Genomic DNA, 20,824 nt, shown 5'->3' on the forward strand with positions numbered 1-20,824 from the left:
ATTTTTACTTCAGCCTATTCTGCTTCTTTTCCCACGTCCTTTTACTCCCCTCATTAAGATGATGCTATAAACCCTTGGGTTCTGGGTAATCCCCAGGTGGTGGTGTCCTCCTTTACATCAATGAATACTAATCATCCCCTATAATCATTACAAAGCTGTTAACAGTCAATAAATGTGCTTACTAGGTGACACTTTAGATTTCTAATTGCACACCTTTCTCATTACTAATACAGAGTCCAATCATTATTCTTCCTGTAAAAAAAAAATTATCAGTGGTATAATACACATTTATACATTTAAATAATGTATACATTTATAAATACATATACAATTATACATTTATGTGATTCTACAAAATGGTATTCTCTATACACACATGTATATGTATGTGCATAGGGAGACAGTGTTAATGACACATGATTTTTTACATGTCACTTTCTGCCTTAGCATATAAACTCTTAATGGTAGATGCCATTCCATTGTTGATTCTACGTGACAGTCATGTCAATCCGAGACCTTTATTGGCTCAAAAATTTTTCAAAGAAGCATTATTTTGCTTTAGTATTTTACCAATACCAATCATGAGCAAAAAGTATTATTGATTTTGCACACATGTAAATCAGTAAAATAGAATGCATTTTAAAATAGATTAGTGAGTAAAATTTTCAAATTAGGGTAGTAACTAATTAGAATACAAAATTATAACATCCTGAAAATAAAAGATGTGATGAATCTCACTGATTTTAGAAGTTAGTTTTTTTTATTATTTTTGTTTTTATTATACTTTAAGGTCTGGGATACATGTGCAGAACGTGCAAGTTTGTTACATAGGTATACACGTGCCATGGTGGTTTGCTTCAACCATCAACCTGTCATCTATATTAGGTATTTCTCTTATTGCTATCGTTCCCCTTTCCCTGAGACTTTGCTGAAGTTGCTTATCAGATTAAGGAGGCTGGGGGCTGAAATGAGGGGCTTTTCTAAATATACCATCATGTCATCTGCACACAGAGATAATATGACTTCCTCTCTTCTTATTTGAATACACTTTATTTCTTTCTCTTGCCTGATTGTTCTGGCTAGAACTTCCAGTACTATGTTGAATATGGTGAGAGAAAGCATCCTTGTTTTGTGCCAGTTTTCAATGGGAATGATTCTAGCTTTTGTCCATTTAGGATGATATTGGCTGTAGGTCATAAATAGTTCTTATTATTTTGAGATACATTCCTTCAATACCTAGTTTACTGGGTGTTTTTAGCATGAAGGGTTGTTGAATTTTATCGAAGGCCTTTTCTGCATCTATTGAGATAATCATGTGGTTTTGTGGGGGTTTTTGTTTGTTTGTTTTTTGGAGACAGACTTGTGCTCTTGTCACCCAGGCTGGAGTGCAACGGCACTATTGTGGCTCACTGCAACCTCTGCCTCCCAGTTTCAAACATTACTCCTGCCTCAGCCTCCCAAGTATCTGTAATTACAGGCATCTGCCACCATGCCTGGCTAATTTTTTTTGTATTTGCAGTAGAGATGGGGTTTCACCATGTTGGTCAGGCTGGTCTTGAACTCCTGACTTCAGGTGATCTGCCCACTTCGGCCTCCCAAAATGCTGGGATTACAGATGTAAGCCACCACGTCCAGCCAGAAGTTAGTTTTTTAAGGATGTGTCAATAAATATTTCTCACACCTAGTAGCGTTCGTGTCATTGGTAATACATTCTAAAGTATGTATATTGTATGTATATATAACCCATAAAAATTAGCCATTGAGAATATGGAGAATAACATAAAATGAGATAAATCATCAACACTCTATTATGTTCCAGTTATAGATTGAGGGTATTTCTAAAATAGCTTTTTGGTTTAGTAATGTAGACATAAAATATAACTTCAAAGGTTGCCCATGTACTTTAGTTATTGAGAACCTTTTATTCCTGTACTTCCTTAAGGCTTTCATAATAATAAATGGCTGAAACATCTAAGGGTTTGCATTTATCTTACATAGTCTCTTTTAGAGGCATGAGTTTAAATTCTATTCTTCGCTTGAAAACCTCCCTCTGTAACTATTGGGGCAAAAGTCATCATCTTAACAAGGAAATTGTGAAATATAGCATAAGAAAAAGAGATTTAAAAATTGGTACTGACTTGTGAACTTTAAAGAGATCCTTGGAAGCAAAAGGAATAAATATAGAAAAAGATCATGTAAACATTTTATGTATAAACTATTTATATTACAAGCATGGAAACAGTAGAGTGAAAAAATTTTAATACAAAATATCAGTTATTTTGCTATGTATAATTCAGTATATATAAACTGAAAAAACAGGGAAAATAAGTAATTATATAGATTTTTAAAATCTCAAAATACACACAAATAAAGTAGGTAAAAGCTTACAATAAAGTTCTGTTTCACCTCTATGGAAACAAAATGTTTATTTTATAGAGGAAATTAATGGTATTTTATTTTATTATATTTATTTATTTATTTATTTTGAGATAGAGTCTCACTCTGTCACCCAGACTGGAGTGCAGTGGCACAATCTCAGCTCACGGCAACCTTCACTTTTCGGGTTCAAGCAATTCTCCTGTCTCAACCTCCCAAGTAGTTGGGATTACAGGTGCCCACAGCCACGCCCAGCTAACTTTTGTATTTTTAGTAGATGTGAGGTTTCACCATATTGGTCAGGGTGGTAATATTCTTTGTTCTTAAGAAAGAATTTCATAGCCAAAATTACTTTCATTTTGCTTGCTTGTGTTGCACATGCTGTAAGTAATTTACAAATATGATAAATTGACCTTGTTCTATGCAATTATCAATAGGTAGCCAACACTGCACTGTTTTATATATACTATCATATTAAATCATAGGAAAAGATGCGTTCAGAAATTGTAATACAGTTTACCCTTGAACAACATGGGGGTTAGGGCCACTGACTCCCCAGTGCAGTCAAAAATTCAAGGATAACTCCTAACTCCCCAATACCTTAACTACTAATAGCCTGCTGTTGACTGGAAGCCTTATTGATAACATAAAGTGTGAATTCACACATATTTTATATATGTATCATATAGTGTATTCTTAAAGTAAGCTAGAGATTGGAAAATGTTAATAAGAGAACCATAAGGAGGAGAAAATATATTTAATCTTCATTAAGTGGGGGTGGATCATTATAGGGATCTAAATCCTCAACCTGTTCCCATTGATTACGCTGAAGAGGAGGAGGAAAAGAAGGGATTGGCTAATCTATCTCAGGGACGGCAGAGGCAGGAGAAAATCTGCATGTACATGGCCTCATGCAGTTCAAATCTATATTGCTCCCTGATCAACTGCACCTAAAACAGAAAAACATTCAAGTTTTATTTAAATATATAAAACATTTTAACCATTTTTTGCTATCGAAAATTGCAAACACATACAAACATAGGAAGAAAATGCACTAAACATAGTGTGGGGTCCAGCCCTACAGGGCCTGTGGGTTTTTCTCTTTGTGTGCGGAGACAAGAGCTCCTAGAAATAAAGACACAAGACAAAGAGACAGAAAAGAAGACAGCTGGGCCCAGGGGACCACTACCACCAAGGTGTGGAGACCAGTCGTGGCTCCGAATGCCTGGACACACTATTATTTATTGTATACAAGGCAAGAGGGCAGGGTAAGGAGTGTCAGTCGTCTCCAATGATGGGTAAGGTCACGTGTCCACTGAACAGGGGGCCCTTCCCTATTTGGTTGCCCAGGCGGGGAGAGAGAGAGAGAGGACAGCTTACGACATTATTTATTCCATGTATTTCTCAGAGAGATCGAAGACTGTAATACTTTTACTATTTCTGCTACTGCTATCTAGAAGGCAGAGGCAGGTGTACAGGGTAGAACGTGAAAGCGGACCAGGAGCGTGACTGCTGAAACACAGCATCACAGGGAGACGGTCAGGCGTCCGGGTGGCTGCGGGTGGGCCTGCCCCATGTCAAGCCTTCCACAAGAGGTGGTGGAGCAGAGTCTTCTCTGACTCCCCCCAAGAAAGGAAGACTCCCTTTCCTGGTCTGCTAAGTAAGGGGTACCTTCCCAGGCCCTGGCACCACCGCTAGACCAAGGTCAGCTAAGTAACGGGTGCCTTCCCAGGCGCTGGCCTTACTGCTAGGCCAAGGAGCCCTCTAGTGACCCTGTCCCGGGGTAACAGAGGGCTCATCCTTCTGGTCACTTCTCACCGTGTGCCTTCGGCTCCTATCTCTCTGTATGGCCTGGTTTTTCCCAGGTTATAATTGTAGAACAAAGATTATTATAATATTGGGACAAAGAGTAATGGTACAAACTAATGATTAATGATATTCATATATAATCATATCTATAATCTATTTTTAGTATAACTATTCTTACTGTATATATTTTCTTTATTAAACTGGAACAGTTTGTACCTTCGGTCTCTTGCCTCAGCACCTGGGTGGCTTCCCACCCACATGTAATGCATCCCAAAATTATCATGAAATGGCTTTTCACAAGCGTTTAATTTTGTAAAAAAAAAGACTTGAAAAATATAGTCACAATACTGTTATCCCTTCTAAATATTAACAATAATTTCCTAACATTATGAAATATCTAATGCTCAAGAGCCACAGTTGTCTGCACATGGTAATTAATTGTTGTGTCTTTTAGGTTTCTCCTCTAACTGGTATTTTTTTTTTTTTTTTTTGCCATGAAATTTATTTGCTAAAGGAAGCAAATGGCAAAATAGTGTTATTTCTCACATTCATTATTTTACTCATGGCCTCATTTGACTATTTTTTTGTCCCCTGTATTTGTTGGACTTTGGAAGTTCAATGTAGAGACATAGTGCTATCCAGGTTTCATTATTTTGGAAAAATTCTTCCTATGTGGTGGTGTGTCCATCCAGGAGGAGGCATATAATATCTGGTAGATTCCCTTTTACTGACATTACCTGAATGGTAATCAGTGCCTAAATATAAGTACTTGTTAAAATTGCAGAATGGTGATTTTCTAATTCTTTTATTTCCTCTTTATTTAGTAGCTGGAGTGTTTCCATTAAGAGTTATTTCCATCTATCCAATCTTTGGCTACTCTGGGTATAACTCCATAGCAAGTGTTTCTTTCTAAAACATTTTAAACCATTTTTACACTTTTTTCCTAATATGATATTTGTGTGATCATTAAGAAAAAACATATTTTCCTAATATGATATTTGTGTGATCATTAAGAAAAAACAAAAACTAGTGAACGAAATTAAATTCACACTTTTTCAAGTCTTTGAATTTTAATGAAGCTTAGAAGGAAACCTAGTACTTAGACAATGTTAGGTGATAGTTAAGAAAGATGTTATTTTAGTAAGTTTCATGTGAAAAGTGAAAAAATGTGTTTGACCTTGTGTTTGATGATTAAAGAAAGAAAACAAAAAGAGGAGAAAAAGTAGGTGGTTATCTAGCCCTGTACAGCAGATATTTTAATTTCTGTGTCTTGAAACACAGTAACAATGTACTATCTGATAAATAAGATGTAGTAGCATTTCCCCTTTTCAAATCAGTGTCATTTCAATCATGAAGGAATCAAAATCATTGGTTTCTTGATTAACATTACTATGTTATATAAGAGCTAATGGTTACTACATTGTGACGTAGTAGATTTTAAAACATATATGTTCAGAAGTGTGGGTTTTTTTTTTCTTCTTGTAAATTCACCACTGAAGTGCTTTGTAGTCTAGAAATGGCATTCCTCCTCTCTGAAGCACAGTTTTGTTACATGATTGATCTCATTGTTTTCACTGTGTTTATTCTGCGAAGTAGTGGCAATGCCACTGTCTTCCATTTTAATAATTTGTACTGTATACTATAAGGGTAACTTTTCATATATAAAAACTTTATACTGCACAGCATCTGCCAATGGCAATGTTTTCTTTTGTTTTGTTTGTTTTGTTTGACTGCAAATACATTTGAAATAAGGGAAACATCTAATATATCTGAATATGAAGTTGTTATGGGATCTTTGATGTGTCATTTTTCTGGTCAGAAATTTCTGTGGCTAGTGGCATCTTTCCTGTGTTTTACTCACGTCTGCTGGGCTCATTTTGCTCACTTGACCTGGCAGGCTGCACTCGGCTCACACTACACTGCTGGCCTGGGTCTCATGAGTGCCAAGGGCGAGTGAGGTGTGGAATGGTGAGGGGTGTGTGAGTGAGATGGGATCCAGACACTGTGCACAGTCAGACATGCTAGGTGCTCCAGTGGGGTGGGGGCAGTGCCAGGTGCCAGCATGGGCGCCAGCTCTCCATGAGGCTGCAGCTAGACCAGGTGCATGGCAAGAAGCTTCCACAGCTGGCACCAGGAAACATGGTAGTGCCTGGAAGCTTGGAGACTCTAGGAACTGCGGTGCCCCAAAGAGGGAGCCACAGCCCTGGCCTGGGGTGCTCCCAGGTCTTGGCTCCCCGAAGGGCTACAGTTCTTCTTTTCTTGTCTTCTCCCACAATGTGGCAAGCAAGGGGCATGTCTCAGCCCTGTGTATGTTACAGCTCTTTCAGCCTCATTTGCTGGGCCCTGAATTCTTGTTCTGCACCCAGGAAGAATGAGACATGCAGAAACATGGAGGGTGAGCAAGTTGAGGAGGAGCGTTATTGAGTGACAGTAGGTCAGAGGAGGCCCTGGAGCGGGTAGTTCCTGTCTGCAGGCAGGTTATCACATGGCGTGTTCAGCTCTCAGCAAAGAAGAGGCCCTGGAGTGAGGAGCTCCTCTCTGCAGTTGGTCTTCCTGACCTCTGCAGCTCTCAGCAGAGGGGAAGCCCTGGAGTGTGGAGCTCCTCTCTATAGCTGGTTATCCTGATGTCTGCTACTCTCAGCAGAGGGGAAGCCCTGGAGTGAGGAGCTCCTCTCTGCAGTTGGTCTTCCTGACCTCTGCAGCTCTCAGCAGAGAGGAGACCCTGGAGCGTGGAGCTCCTCTCTATAGCTGGTTATCCTGATGTCTGCTACTCTCAGCAGAGAGGAGACCCTGGAGTGGGTAGCTCCTCCCTGCAACTGTTGCAATGGCAGTGGCTGCTCTACATGGGCTGCCACTGCCATCAAAGTCATAGATGTCAGGAATCTCTGTCTCTTTAAAAAATTCTAAGCTTTAACTCTATTGCCTCCTCTTTTAAGAAAAAATGGTCCCTTATCTAGAAATTTTTGCTTAGGAGGAAGGATAACAGACACAAGGCCCAAATCAAAATATTTCAATAAAATTCTACCTAATCTTAAAATACAAAGATCCATAGTGCTTTAGCTCTCTCTGCGTAAATACCAGTAATGTCTTTGCTAACTATTTACGAAATGTTTCATTGATGAATAACTTTCTAACAAATACTTCTAAAGGCAGCAGCAAATCCAGTAAGCTCTATATTACCCATATATTGCAAATACTGTTAAAAATATATGACCCTTTTGTTATGACAGTAAATGTTAAAAGAAGAAGCAAGAATAAAAGAATAGCAAAAGTGTGACTAGTCATATCGGTCTTGAGATGGGTGAAATTTATCTAATCTCTTCTGAGAATGCCTTCATACCCTATTAATAGTCCCTGATCTCCATTTCAAGAAATGTGGCTTAAGAGTCTCTAATTCTTTGAGAAAACATTAGTTAGCGATACATCTTCCAAAGAGCCAGACAAGTGTCTAATTTAAACCTGACTAATCAAAACAGTAACATAGTCAATTATATTTGTACTTTATGATTATTTGTATTTATGTTTTTTCAGACAAACTTTATTAATATAATGACTAACATGCACTAACCCTTCAGCATTCCTACATAAGTAGCTATGGTAATTATGTTATTATTCACATGATTTTTCCTCACATATATGTACATGTTTTCACAAAACTAATTATGTGAAATCAATATTATAATTGTCAGTATTTACAATTTTTATATTATAACTAACAATCTCTGAAAAAAGTAGTATGAATAATTGTGTTATAGTAACAACTTGCTGTTTTTATTATAAAGACAAAAAATGGTGTCATATCTAAGATTTTTCTCTGGTCAAAGTATCTTTAATTCTGTTCTTTTTGTTTTATCTATAAACAGTTAAATTGCATTTTTAAGATAATTTTCAGTCACTTGGGGTGGTATGCAATGTGCACTTTACAATTGACTTATAATTGGACTATGCCGACAATGGAGAAAGTCTCACAAGTATTGAACATGACATTCATGACAGTATTCCTGTCATCTTGGCTTCTTTTATTGAATATGCAGAGAATTATAATTGGGCTAACAAGCCTGATAGCCTGGCCTCTTCCCAATTGTATTAACCTAGTCTAGTATTAGCTGCCTGAACACACACAGAAACAGGCAGAGCTTTTGTTTTTCTTTCTATTCTATGTTGGTACCTACCCAATAACCAAAGAATAAAATCCTCTGTCTTCATACAATGTTTGAGAATTGTCAATAACTTATCTCCAATCAACTGATAAATGTAAAGATTTGCTGTAGCCATCATTATTTCACTAATTTATAATAAAATCATTTCTTATAAAAGATTGGTTGTATCTGTTACATGTTAGATGTTAATTAATTATTATTGCTCCAAACCTTTATAAGGTTTTGGCATGTTTTCTTGAATTCATGCTAAAATGTTTCAAGTGATGAATTTGAGTTTGAAGCAAATTTTTTCTTCAAATGAGCAAGTCAATTTATTGATGCATTGTAATCTTTCCTTTGAGATTGAGACAAACATTATTTTAGCATAATCTAAAAATAACTCATTCAGGTTTGTGTAGTCTTAAAAACAACACACAAAAAACCATAAGTAAATGAGAAAAAAAGGAAAATAATTTTAAATTGTTTTCACTTAAAATCCACTAACATTTTACCAAGGAATCCCATTAAAAACAAATAGTAGGTAAAGTTAAATAAACCAATTTACGGTTTTAAAGATATAAAGAATTTGTAGTGTATCAGTTGTTTGAAACAGTAGATTCTGTGCTTTACTTTCTCTCTTCGTTTTTTTTCCTCTTTTTCTAGTTACCTCTTATTTTAGAGCATGCAATATACTTGCACACTTTCTCTCCAAATATTTCCAACTCTTCCATTTTCAATATTTAAGTATTCATCTTTATCCAGGATTTTCTAAGTAGAAATATGAAAACAATCTGGAAATTTATGTACTGAAGACATAAAGCACTACTACAGTGCGTAAGAGATATGCCATAAAGATGTGTGTTGCAAAACTGTTATTAGCAAAAAATCAAAATACAACAAGATGCCCCCAAACCACAAACCTGTTGATAATATGAAATAGTTCCATACTTCATATAAACAACAGAAAAATATGCAACTACTAAAATGAATAAGTTAGCACTCTGTATTAACCTGGAAAATGTAGGAAAAGCAGACTGCAAATTAATGTGTATAGTAAAATCTTGTTCTGGAAACAAAATGCACACATTTTTTTTTAGGTTTTTATAAAAACTGCAAATTTTATTTTTTAACATTAAGAAATTGCTGGCATTGATTATCTCAGATGCTGACATTGGAAAAGAAGAGAGGATGTTGTTTACTTTAATATATTACCTGTAATTTTTGAGGTATATCAATTTTGTACTTAAACAACTAAGCCGAAACATTACATTCATTAAAGGAATATAGATGATTGATGAAATTCAATTTTAAAATTTAAGTTTTGATATTAAACATTTCAGTGGGCTTTAAATTTTATGAATTATTGCATCATAAGTAGTAAAAAGATCACAGAACAGCTAATAGTTACACTTTGAATTTTAAGTTACTTTAAAAAAAACTTCACAATAATATTGTAAGTAGTTGCTTACTTCGCCTATGTCCATTTGAAAACTGTGGAATAAAAGAGTTTGAATGGATCAAGGACTTAATCCAGATTTCCTAAAATCATTTTGCTTTTGCTTAAGATGTTTTTGTCTGGTAAAAAAAAATATTATTTTAAAAATAGGATGTTCATTTTAAAATAAACGAGTAGAAGATATATGCAAATAGTAAGGCAGTTTTCGTTATTGTGGATGAAAACGAAAATTATCTGTAAGTAGCCTGGTATGTACACAGAATTTCTAAATTTTTTTTTAGCTCTAGGCAACTTGAAAGAAGGAAGTGGAAATTAGAAGTTTTCGTGTGTAGTTCATAATTACTAGATCTAAAATCTATGTTAAATTTTACTAAAGGTCAGTCCACGAAACTAGAGACTGAGCATTTCCCAATTAGGAGATGGACTACTTCCTCCTTATCATCATTTAGAAAGCCAAAACACATCCCTGTTTTGTCAATCTTCATTTTTAAATAGTAAGTCAAAGTAGACTATATCACTTCAAAAGTATTTAGAGGTATCTAATTATGCATTTTGAACAGAAGTTTTCCTTTGAGTAAGGGACTGTCCTGTAGGACTATTCTAATTTTCTTGTTAACTTTACTTCTGCTTTAAACAATGTTTACCACTAGATATAAGCTTACACTTGAACTGATTAATGGAAATGATGCCATTTAAAGTAATACAGTTTTCTATTCTCATGGTTATGTGGTCAACTGAGTACCAAAATAGCTGGAGTTTAATGAATCATATAATTTTTATTTGGCTTTGTAGAGCTGATGCTTGCAATTTAGTGGATGAATCAGTTCCTTAAATCCCAATAGCTAAGGTAGTATTTTACAGCACGGATTCTGGGGTCAGATACACCCAGAATCAAATCCCAAATTTGCTTCTTTCCAGATTTGTCAACTTCAGCAAGTAATTTGACCTTCCTCAGTCCCAGTTTCCACATCTATGAGGCAAGGACAACAAAACTTAACTCTCACAATTGTCATTATTAAGTGGTCGATGTGTGGAAAGTCAGTCTCTGGCATTTAGCAAGCACTCAAATAATGGAAGTGGCCTGCTTTTCTAGTTATTCAAATATCATGGAGTTATAATCTGATTATTAATAGTATTAAGTATATTTAAACTATATATAGTTTTAATTGATTATTAAATACAATTTAGAGTTAAGAAGAACTTAAAGAAGTTATAAATTCCATTAAAGGAATATGATGACTTGAAATGTTTGGAATGTGTAGTACATGGCTCCTGTCTGCTCTTACTTTTTCTTACTCAAGGATCTTAACCATAACAGTAATGAAATGTAACAATTGTCATTTTCTTTCTTAGGCTGTTGATCATGTAATCACAAATGTACTCTTTAGACTTTAATAGCAATAACATCTCTACTTTCTTACTAGTTAGAGAATCTGTCTAACATCTAATATGTTTGTTCTCTTCTTGTGCAACCTTTCCTTGGTACCAGCGGCTGCTTCAAAGAATAAAGTTAAAGGTGAGCTCCTGTTTATTGTGCATGACTCATCATCATTCATTTTTCTGCTCAGTCTTCTAAGTTCTCTTAAATGATGGAACCAGTTCTGTTGGTGATAATGCTATTTCAGTGTATAGATATTGTTCATAAATTCCTACAAATACAAATATCAGTTATTTCAGTTATCCAATTTCTGAGACATGTTTGCATGGCTGTTTGTGAGTTTGTTTTCTTGTTTCACTTCCCACTTTATTCCTAAGTATTTCAAAGTGGAATAAAGTGCTTTTTTTGCACTAACATTTTGCATGTGGACCTTAGTTTCCTTGATAAAATTGAGAATTGGATAAAATACAGCATAAAATAAAACTGATGGAAAGTCTCAAAATTGAGTATGCTTTTATAGAATTAGGTGAAAATAAAATTTAATCTTCAAAAACCTGAATATTATAAGCTATTGATTTCTATTTATGATTTTTTTTTCATTTTTAGTTGCATTAAGTTTGACTTTGCTAGAAACCTAAAAATGTATTTTCATGATAAAGGATGCACATGTCCAACGCTGAACATAAGGAAAAAGACTTTTGGCTCCATATGTCCTAGTTTTTATGAGTTTGAAAAATTCAAATATATGTATGATGCTGTATCATAGACCTATCATTTATGTATTTCAATTTCATTCTGTTTAGAGCAGTCTACATACTTAAAAATATTTTTTGCTTTTGCTTCTTAAACAGCAAAAAACCATTTTTTTCTCTTTTGGTTCCAGGTTCTAGTTTTACAGCTAGTTTTAATACTATGGCATATGCTGATCTTTGAAGTGTTAACTGCTCCCTATTTATAAGGTCAATCCTTTATTATGCAAGTAATATTGTCATAGCAATGTATTTGCTTATAGAATACAAAATATGTAAAGGAAGAGATGGCAAATTTATTGTCACCTTTCTTATAGCTTACCTAGCCTTGTTTCCTGTTCCAGTAAATGTAGTGGAAAATCAGCCAATCCTTGCCACGGTAATTTTCTGTCTGGCTGTGAACAAAATAAATATATTCACAGCAATTCAGAAATTATTTGATAATGAATACATATCTATAAATGTATAAGCACAATATGTTCATAGAATAAAAGGATTAGAAGTGTAGTTTTAGGAATGAGGAATTAAAAACTCTACACATTGTATCAGCTCTAGGGTACAGCATATGGGTGTAAAGGAAACCAGGGGAGATGCATATCAGCACTGGAAGTATCAGAGACCACTTTACGTAGGAGGTGGAGCTTGAAATGGCTCTTGAAGGATGGATAGGCTGTACACAGAAAAAAATTAGTATATTTTAAAAAAAGAATTAGAAAGGCTAACTAAAGGTCTGCAAACAGGAATGAATACAGTCTAGTGTAGCGAGAAAATCTTTTGAATGAAACCTTGTACTTTTATAAGGAAGTGAAGAAAAATGAATTTGAAGATGATGCAATAGACAATGGAGTGATTATGAGTCATTACAGTATATGATCACATAAAACCTCTAGTAATCAATTACTCTCCAAAACAATGGAAAATAATTTGAATTATAATATGCAGACTGCTAAGTATTAAATATGGAAAAGCCACTTCATCATTGGAGGATTAAGGTCATAAATTATATTACAGGTATCTCTCAAGTTATTTCAGGACTCAAGCTGGCTAGAATTTTATAATGCAGGCGTATTTCTGTATCCAATTTAGTACCTTCCACACTTCCATCCCTAGTGTTCCACACTTAGCCATTTTATCTGAGTCTCTTCTTTCTACTTGTATACTAGCCTGCAGGGGCCTTAGCCCATAGTTTTCCCCATGCTTATATTTTTGCATCTACAAGGCAAGCAATGACACTTTCAAAAATTAATTATGCCTCAAGTGGGAACTGAAATTTTATTTCTAACCATTGCTGAAGAAAGATGTATATTATGTAGAGATGATAGAAAGAATTACTCAGTGATTTTTTGGTCCAATTTCTATATGAAGGCAAATGGTCTTCAAATAGAAAAAAAAAATGTGGATAAGAGGAAAATAAAACCCAAGATAATATAAGAGCAGATGGTTGCTTCAGAATAGTTCATTTCTCCTGGCCCAGAAAAAGTGCTTACCAGGGAACTGGGAGAAATTTTAAAGAGGATTATATCTCATTTATCTATCCTTATGGAATCATGCAAATGTGGAAAGTTTCTGGAATACTGGAGAGAGGAATGTGTTCTGATTTTTTGTAAGGAGTAATGATTTCATTTCCAGAAACCATAGACTGGTCAATTTTACATCTATTTCCTAGCAAGATTGTTAAACACTCTTAAAACAACAGTTTGTGGGTATTTAGGTTAAAACACAGTTTATTGAGAATCAGTCATTATTAGTAATAGCATAGGAAATTACCCCTTCTTTTTTTAAAAGTGAGTTACTATACCAGTATAGGAGGGCAGTGGCATAAACATGTCTGAATTTTATCAAATAATGTAGCAACTAGCTCTTTACTTATTTCTGTAGAAACTGTTATTCTGAAGATCACTGATTATTCTCCAATGGCCAAATCCAATGGTGGTTTCTCAATCCTCATATTGCTATTTTTTTTTTCCTGATGAACATACATTATTTCTTTTGATTTCACATTTCCTTTGGTTTCAGTGGCACTGTACATACTTCATTTTTTAAAACTTCTCTTTGCCTCTTTCTCTCTCCATTTATATCTTGTTCTGAAATACAGATTTTATTCAGGTTGTCTTTGATTCGTGAAAAGATCAACTATTGTAGTTCAGCTTTCCACACTGCCTTTGAGAGATAAACTTCACTTCTTACAAAATAAAGAATGGGGCCATTTTCAAGATAATTGTGTACCTGCCACCAACCACTCTCACTATAGTTGTCTGTCCAGAGGAACATACATGACCCAGTTGAGTTGCTTCTCAGAAAACTTAGAACTGGGAAAGGGGTAGAGAGAGAGGGAAAAGTCAAGGAGCTCAGACAAAGAAGCAGAGATGGTTGATCAACTCTGTTACTCTTCACGCGTAAATTGTGTATGTGGATTTAATCAAATGAATTAAGCTTGAGAAGTGCCACAAGAAGGAAGGAGGACTATATGAAGAGTGAGAGATTGAGGGAGTACTGGTGCACAAGCCTCTTGTTCTAACATATTGTGAAGACTCTATTTTATCTTTACGCTTTGGATCTATGACACAGGTGTCTTTTAATAAAAAATTCTTGATAGGTTTCTCTTGCTTAGAATCAAAAGAGAAATAATATAAATGCTTTCTTCCTAAGGGTTTTTTCATTGATTTTGTTATACTTTTCTGAACTTGATTTTACTACTAAGCTTTTGTCTGATATTTTCATCACCCTGCTGAATATTTCCACTTTAATATTAGAAACTGATATTCTTATTTATTTACTTATTTTACAACTAAGAACCCTCTGGGATTGCTCTATGTTCTCATGACACCAATATTAGTCCAGTTTTCTAAGTTTAAAAGATTTGAAAGGGCGGAGCAAGATGGCCGAATAGGAACAGCTCCAGTCTCCAACTCCCAGCGCGAGCGACACAGAAGACCGGCGATTTCTGCATTTTCAACTGAGGTACTGGGTTCATCTCACTGGGGAGTGCCAGACGATCGGTGCTGGTCAGCTGCTGCAGCCCGACCAGCGAGAGCTGAAGCAGGGCGAGGCATTGCCTCACCTGGAAAGCGCAAGGGGGAAGGGAATCCCTTTTCCTACCCAGGGGAACTGAGACACACAACACCTGGAAAATCGGGTAACTCCCACCCCAATACTGCGCTTTAAGCAGACAGGCACACCAGGAGATCATATCCCACACCTGGCCGGGAGTGTCCCACACCCACGGAGCCTCCCTCATTGCTAGCACAGCAGTCTGTGATCTACCGGCAAGGCAGCAGCGAGGCTGGGGGAGGGGCGCCCGCCATTGCTGAGGCTTAAGTAGGTAAACAAAGCTGCTGGGAAGCTCGAACTGGGTGGAGCTCACAGCAGCTCAAGGAAACCTGCCTGTCTCTGTAGACTCCACCTCTGGGGACAGGGCACAGTAAATAATAACAAACGCAGCAGCTCTGCAGACGCAAACGACTCTGTCTGACAGCTTTGAAGAGAGCAGTGGATCTCCCAACACAGAGTTTGAGATCTGAGAAGGGACAGACTCCCTGCTCAAGTGGGTCCCTGACCCCTGAGTAGCCTAACTGGGAGACATCCCCCACTAGGGGCAGTCTGACACCCCACACCTCACAGGGTGGAGTACACCCCTGAGAGGAAGATTCCAAAGCAAGAATCAGACAGGTACACTCGCTGTTCAGAAATATTCTATCTTCTGCAGCCTCTGCTGCTGATACCCAGGCAAACAGGGTCTGGAGTGGACCTCAAGCAATCTCCCACAGCTACAACCTACAGCTGAGGATCCTGACTGTTAGAAGGAAAGCTATCAAACAGGAAGGACACCTACACCAAAACCCCATCAGTACATCACCATCATCAAAGACCAGAGGCAGATAAAACCACAAAGATGGGGAAAAAGCAGGGCAGAAAAGCTGGAAATTCAAAAAATAAGAATGCATCTCCCCCGGCAAAGGAGCGCAGCTCATCGCCAGCAACGGATCAAAGCTGGATGGAGAATGACTTCGACGAGATGAGAGAAGAAGGCTTCAGTCCATCAAATTTCTCAGAGCTAAAGGAGGAATTACGTACCCAGTGCAAAGAAACTAAAAATCTTGAAAAAAAAGTGGAAGAATTGATGGCTAGAGTAATTAATGCAGAGAAGCTCACAAACGAAATGAAAGAGACGAAAACCATGGCACGAGAAATACGTGACAAATGCACAAGCTTCAGTAACCGTCTCGATCAACTGGAAGAAAGAATGTCAGCGATGGAGGATCAAATGAATGAAATGAAGCGAGAAGAGAAACCAAAAGAAAAAAGAAGAAAAAGAAATGAACAAAGCCTGCAAGAAGTATGGGATTATGTAAAAAGACCAAATCTACGTCTGATTGGGGTGCCTGAAAGTGACGGGGAAAATGGAACCAAGTTGGAAAACACTCTTCAGGATATCATCCAGGAGAACTTCCCCAACCTAGTAGGGCAAGCCAACATTCAAATCCAGGAAATACAGAGAACGCCACAAAGATACTCCTCGAGAAGAGCAACTCCAAGACACATAATTGCCAGATTCACCAAAGTTGAAATGAAGGAAAAAATCTTAAGGGCAGCCAGAGAGAAAGGTCGGGTTACCCACAAAGGGAAGCCCATCAGACTAACAGCAGATCTCTCGGCAGAAACTCTTCAAGCCAGAAGAGAGTGGGGGCCAATATTCAACATTCTTAAAGAAAAGAATTTTAAACCCAGAATTTTATATCCAGCCAAACTAAGTTTCATAAGTGAAGGAGAAATAAAATCCTTTACAGATAAGCAAATGCTTAGAGATTTTGTCACCACTAGGCCTGCCTTACAAGAGACCCTGAAGGAAGCACTAAACATGGAAAGGAACAACCGGTACCAGCCATTGCAAAAACATGCCAAAATGTAAAGACCATCAAGGCTAGGAAGAAACTGCATCAACTAACGAGCAAAATAACCAGTTAATATCATAATGGCAGGATCAAGTTCACACATAACAATCTTAACCTTAAATGTAAATGGACTAAATGCTCCAATTAAAAGACACAGACTGGCAAACTGGATAAAGAGTCAAGACCCATCAGTCTGCTGTATTCAGGAGACCCATCTCACACGCAGAGACATACATAGGCTCAAAATAAAGGGATGGAGGAAGATTTACCAAGCAAATGGAGAACACAAAAAAGCGGGGGTTGCAATACTAGTCTCTGATAAAACAGACTTTCAACCATCAAAGATCAAAAGAGACAAAGAAGGCCATTACATAATGGTAAGGGGATCAATTCAACAGGAAGAGCTAACTATCCTAAATATATATGCACCCAATACAGGAGCACCCAGATTCATAAAGCAAGTCCTTAGAGACTTACAAAGAGACTTAGACTCCCATACAATAATAATGGGAGACTTCAACACTCCACTGTCAACATTAGACAGATCAACGAGACAGAAAGTTAACAAGGATATCCAGGAATTGAACTCATCTCTGCAGCAAGCAGACCTAATAGACATCTATAGAACTCTCCACCCCAAATCAACAGAATATACATTCTTCTCAGCACCACATCGTACTTACTCCAAAATTGACCACGTAATCGGAAGTAAAGCACTCCTCAGCAAATGTACAAGAACAGAAATTATAACAAACTGTCTCTCAGACCACAGTGCAATCAAATTAGAACTCAGGACTAAGAAACTCAATCAAAACCGCTCAACTACATGGAAACTGAACAACCTGCTCCTGAATGACTACTGGGTACATAACGAAATGAAGGCAGAAATAAAGATGTTCTTTGAAACCAATGAGAACAAAGATACAACATACCAGAATCTCTGGGACACATTTAAAGCAGTGTGTAGAGGGAAATTTATAGCACTAAATGCCCACAAGAGAAAGCAGGAAAGATCTAAAATTGACACTCTAACATCGCAATTAAAAGAACTAGAGAAGCAAGAGCAAACACATTCGAAAGCTAGCAGAAGGCAAGAAATAACTAAGATCAGAGCAGAACTGAAGGAGATAGAGACACAAAAAACCCTCCAAAAAATCAATGAATCCAGGAGTTGGTTTTTTGAAAAGATCAACAAAATTGACAGACCACTAGCAAGACTAATAAAGAAGAAAAGAGAGAAGAATCAAATCGACGCAATTAAAAATGATAAAGGGGATATCACCACCGACCCCACAGAAATACAAACTACCATCAGAGAATACTATAAACACCTCTACGCAAATAAACTGGAAAATCTAGAAGAAATGGATAATTTCCTGGACACTTACACTCTTCCAAGACTAAACCAGGAAGAAGTTGAATCCCTGAATAGACCAATAGTAGGCTCTGAAATTGAGGCAATAATTAATAGCCTACCAACCAAAAAAAGTCCAGGACCAGATGGATTCACAGCTGAATTCTACCAGAGGTACAAGGAGGAGCTGGTACCATTCCTTCTGAAACTATTCCAATCAATAGAAAAAGAGGGAATCCTCCCTAACTCATTTTATGAGGCCAACATCATCCTGATACCAAAGCCTGGCAGAGACACAACAAAAAAAGAGAATTTTAGACCAATATCCCTGATGAACATCGATGCAAAAATCCTCAATAAAATACTGGCAAACCGGATTCAGCAGCACATCAAAAAGCTTATCCACCATGATCAAGTGGGCTTCATCCCTGGGATGCAAGGCTGGTTCAACATTCGCAAATCAATAAACATAATCCAGAATATAAACAGAACCAAAGACAAGAACCACATCATTATCTCAATAGATGCAGAAAAGCCTTTTGACAAAATTCAACAGCCCTTCATGCTAAAAACGCTCAATAAATTCGGTATTGATGGAACGTACCTCAAAATAATAAGAGCTATTTATGACAAACCCACAGTCAATATCATACTGAATGGGCAAAAACTGGAAAAATTCCCTTTGAAAACTGGCACAAGACAGGGATGCCCTCTCTCACCACTCCTATTCAACATAGTGTTGGAAGTTCTGGCTAGGGCAATCAGGCAAGAGAAAGAAATCAAGGGGATTCAGTTAGGAAAAGAAGAAGTCAAATTGTCCCTGTTTGCAGACGACATGATTGTATATTTAGAAAACCCCATTGTCTCAGCCCAAAATCTCCTTAAGCTGATCAGCAACTTCAGCAAAGTCTCAGGATACAAAATTAATGTGCAAAAATCACAAGCATTCTTATACACCAGTGACAGTCAAACAGAGAGCCAAATCAGGAATGAACTTCCATTCACAATTGCTTCAAAGAGAATAAAATACCTAGGAATCCAACTTACAAGGGATGTAAAGGACCTCTTCAAGGAGAACTACAAACCACTGCTCAGTGAAATAAAAGAGGACACAAACAAATGGAAGAACATACCATGCTCATGGATAGGAAGAATCAATATCGTGAAAATGGCCATACTGCCCAAAGTAATTTATAGATTCAATGCCATCCCCATCAAGCTACCAATGACTTTCTTCACAGAATTGGAAAAAACTGCTTTAAAGTTCATATGGAACCAAAAAAGAGCCCGCATCTCCAAGACAATCCTAAGTCAAAAGAACAAAGCTGGAGGCATCACGCTACCTGACTTCAAACTATACTACAAGGCTACAGTAACCAAAACAGCATGGTACTAGTACCAAAACAGAGATATAGACCAATGGAACAGAACAGAGTCCTCAGAAATAATACCACACATCTACAGCCATCTGATCTTTGACAAACCTGAGAGAAACAAGAAATGGGGAAAGGATTCCCTATTTAATAAATGGTGCTGGGAAAACTGGCTAGCCATAAGTAGAAAGCTGAAACTGGATCCTTTCCTTACTCCTTATACGAAAATTAATTCAAGATGGATTAGAGACTTAAATGTTAGACCCAATACCATAAAAATCCTAGAGGAAAACCTAGGTAGTACCATTCAGGACATAGGCATGGGCAAAGACTTCATGTCTAAAACACCAAAAGCAATGGCAGCAAAAGCCAAAATTGACAAATGGGATCTCATCAAACTAAAGAGCTTCTGCACAGCAAAAGAAACTACCATCAGAGTGAGCAGACAACCTACAGAATGGGAGAAAATTTTTGCAATCTACTCATCTGACAAAGGGCTAATATCCAGAACCTACAAAGAACTCAAACAAATTTACAAGAAAAAAACAAACAACCCCATCCAAAAGTGGGCAAAGGATATGAACAGACATTTCTCAAAAGAAGACATTCATACAGCCAACAGACACATGAAAAAATGCTCATCATCACTGGCCATCAGAGAAATGCAAATCAAAACCACAATGAGATACCATCTCACACCAGTTAGAATGGCGATCATTCAAAAGTCAGGAAACAACAGGTGCTGGAGAGGATGTGGAGAAATAGGAACACTTTTACACTGTTGGTGGGATTGTAAACTAGTTCAACCATTATGGAAAACAGTATGGCGATTCCTCAAGGATCTAGAACTAGATGTACCATATGACCCAGCCATCCCATTACTGGGTATATACCCAAAGGATTATAAATTATGCTGCTATAAGGACACATGCACACGTATGTTTATTGCAGCACTATTCACAATAGCAAAGACTTGGAATCAACCCAAATGTCCATCATTGACAGATTGGATTAAGAAAATGTGGCACATATACACCATGGAATACTATGCAGCCATAAAAAAGGATGAGTTTGTGTCCTTTGTAGGGACATGGATGCAGCTGGAAACCATCATCCTTAGCAAACTATCACAAGAACAGAAAACCAAACACCGCATGTTCTCACTCGTAGGTGGGAACTGAACAATGAGATCACTTGGACTCGGGAAGGGGAACATCACACACCGGGGCCTATCATGGGGAGGGGGGAGGGGGGAGGGATTGCATTGGGAGTTATACCTGATGTAAATGACGAGTTGA

The 20,824-nt window shown here is 37.1% G+C and overlaps 1 protein-coding gene across 4 annotated transcripts in view; it reads left to right on the plus strand.

Moving 5' to 3' along the window:
• The window catches only part of CADM2 (cell adhesion molecule 2), a 1,085,741-nt gene that overhangs the window by 737,528 nt on the left and 327,389 nt on the right, over positions 1 to 20,824 (plus strand). For 2 of the 4 annotated variants that reach the window (XM_007986176.3, XM_038002402.2), the window contains one exon: positions 11,270 to 11,296. The exons of the other annotated variants lie outside the window; for them this stretch is intronic. In XM_007986176.3, the coding sequence (XP_007984367.1) occupies positions 11,270 to 11,296 (27 nt within the window). The remainder of the gene's footprint in view (positions 1 to 11,269; positions 11,297 to 20,824) is intronic. 4 annotated transcript variants of the gene reach the window in all.

Source organism: Chlorocebus sabaeus, chromosome 22 (assembly GCF_047675955.1).
Source record: "Chlorocebus sabaeus isolate Y175 chromosome 22, mChlSab1.0.hap1, whole genome shotgun sequence".
Classification (NCBI taxonomy): domain Eukaryota; kingdom Metazoa; phylum Chordata; class Mammalia; order Primates; family Cercopithecidae; genus Chlorocebus; species Chlorocebus sabaeus.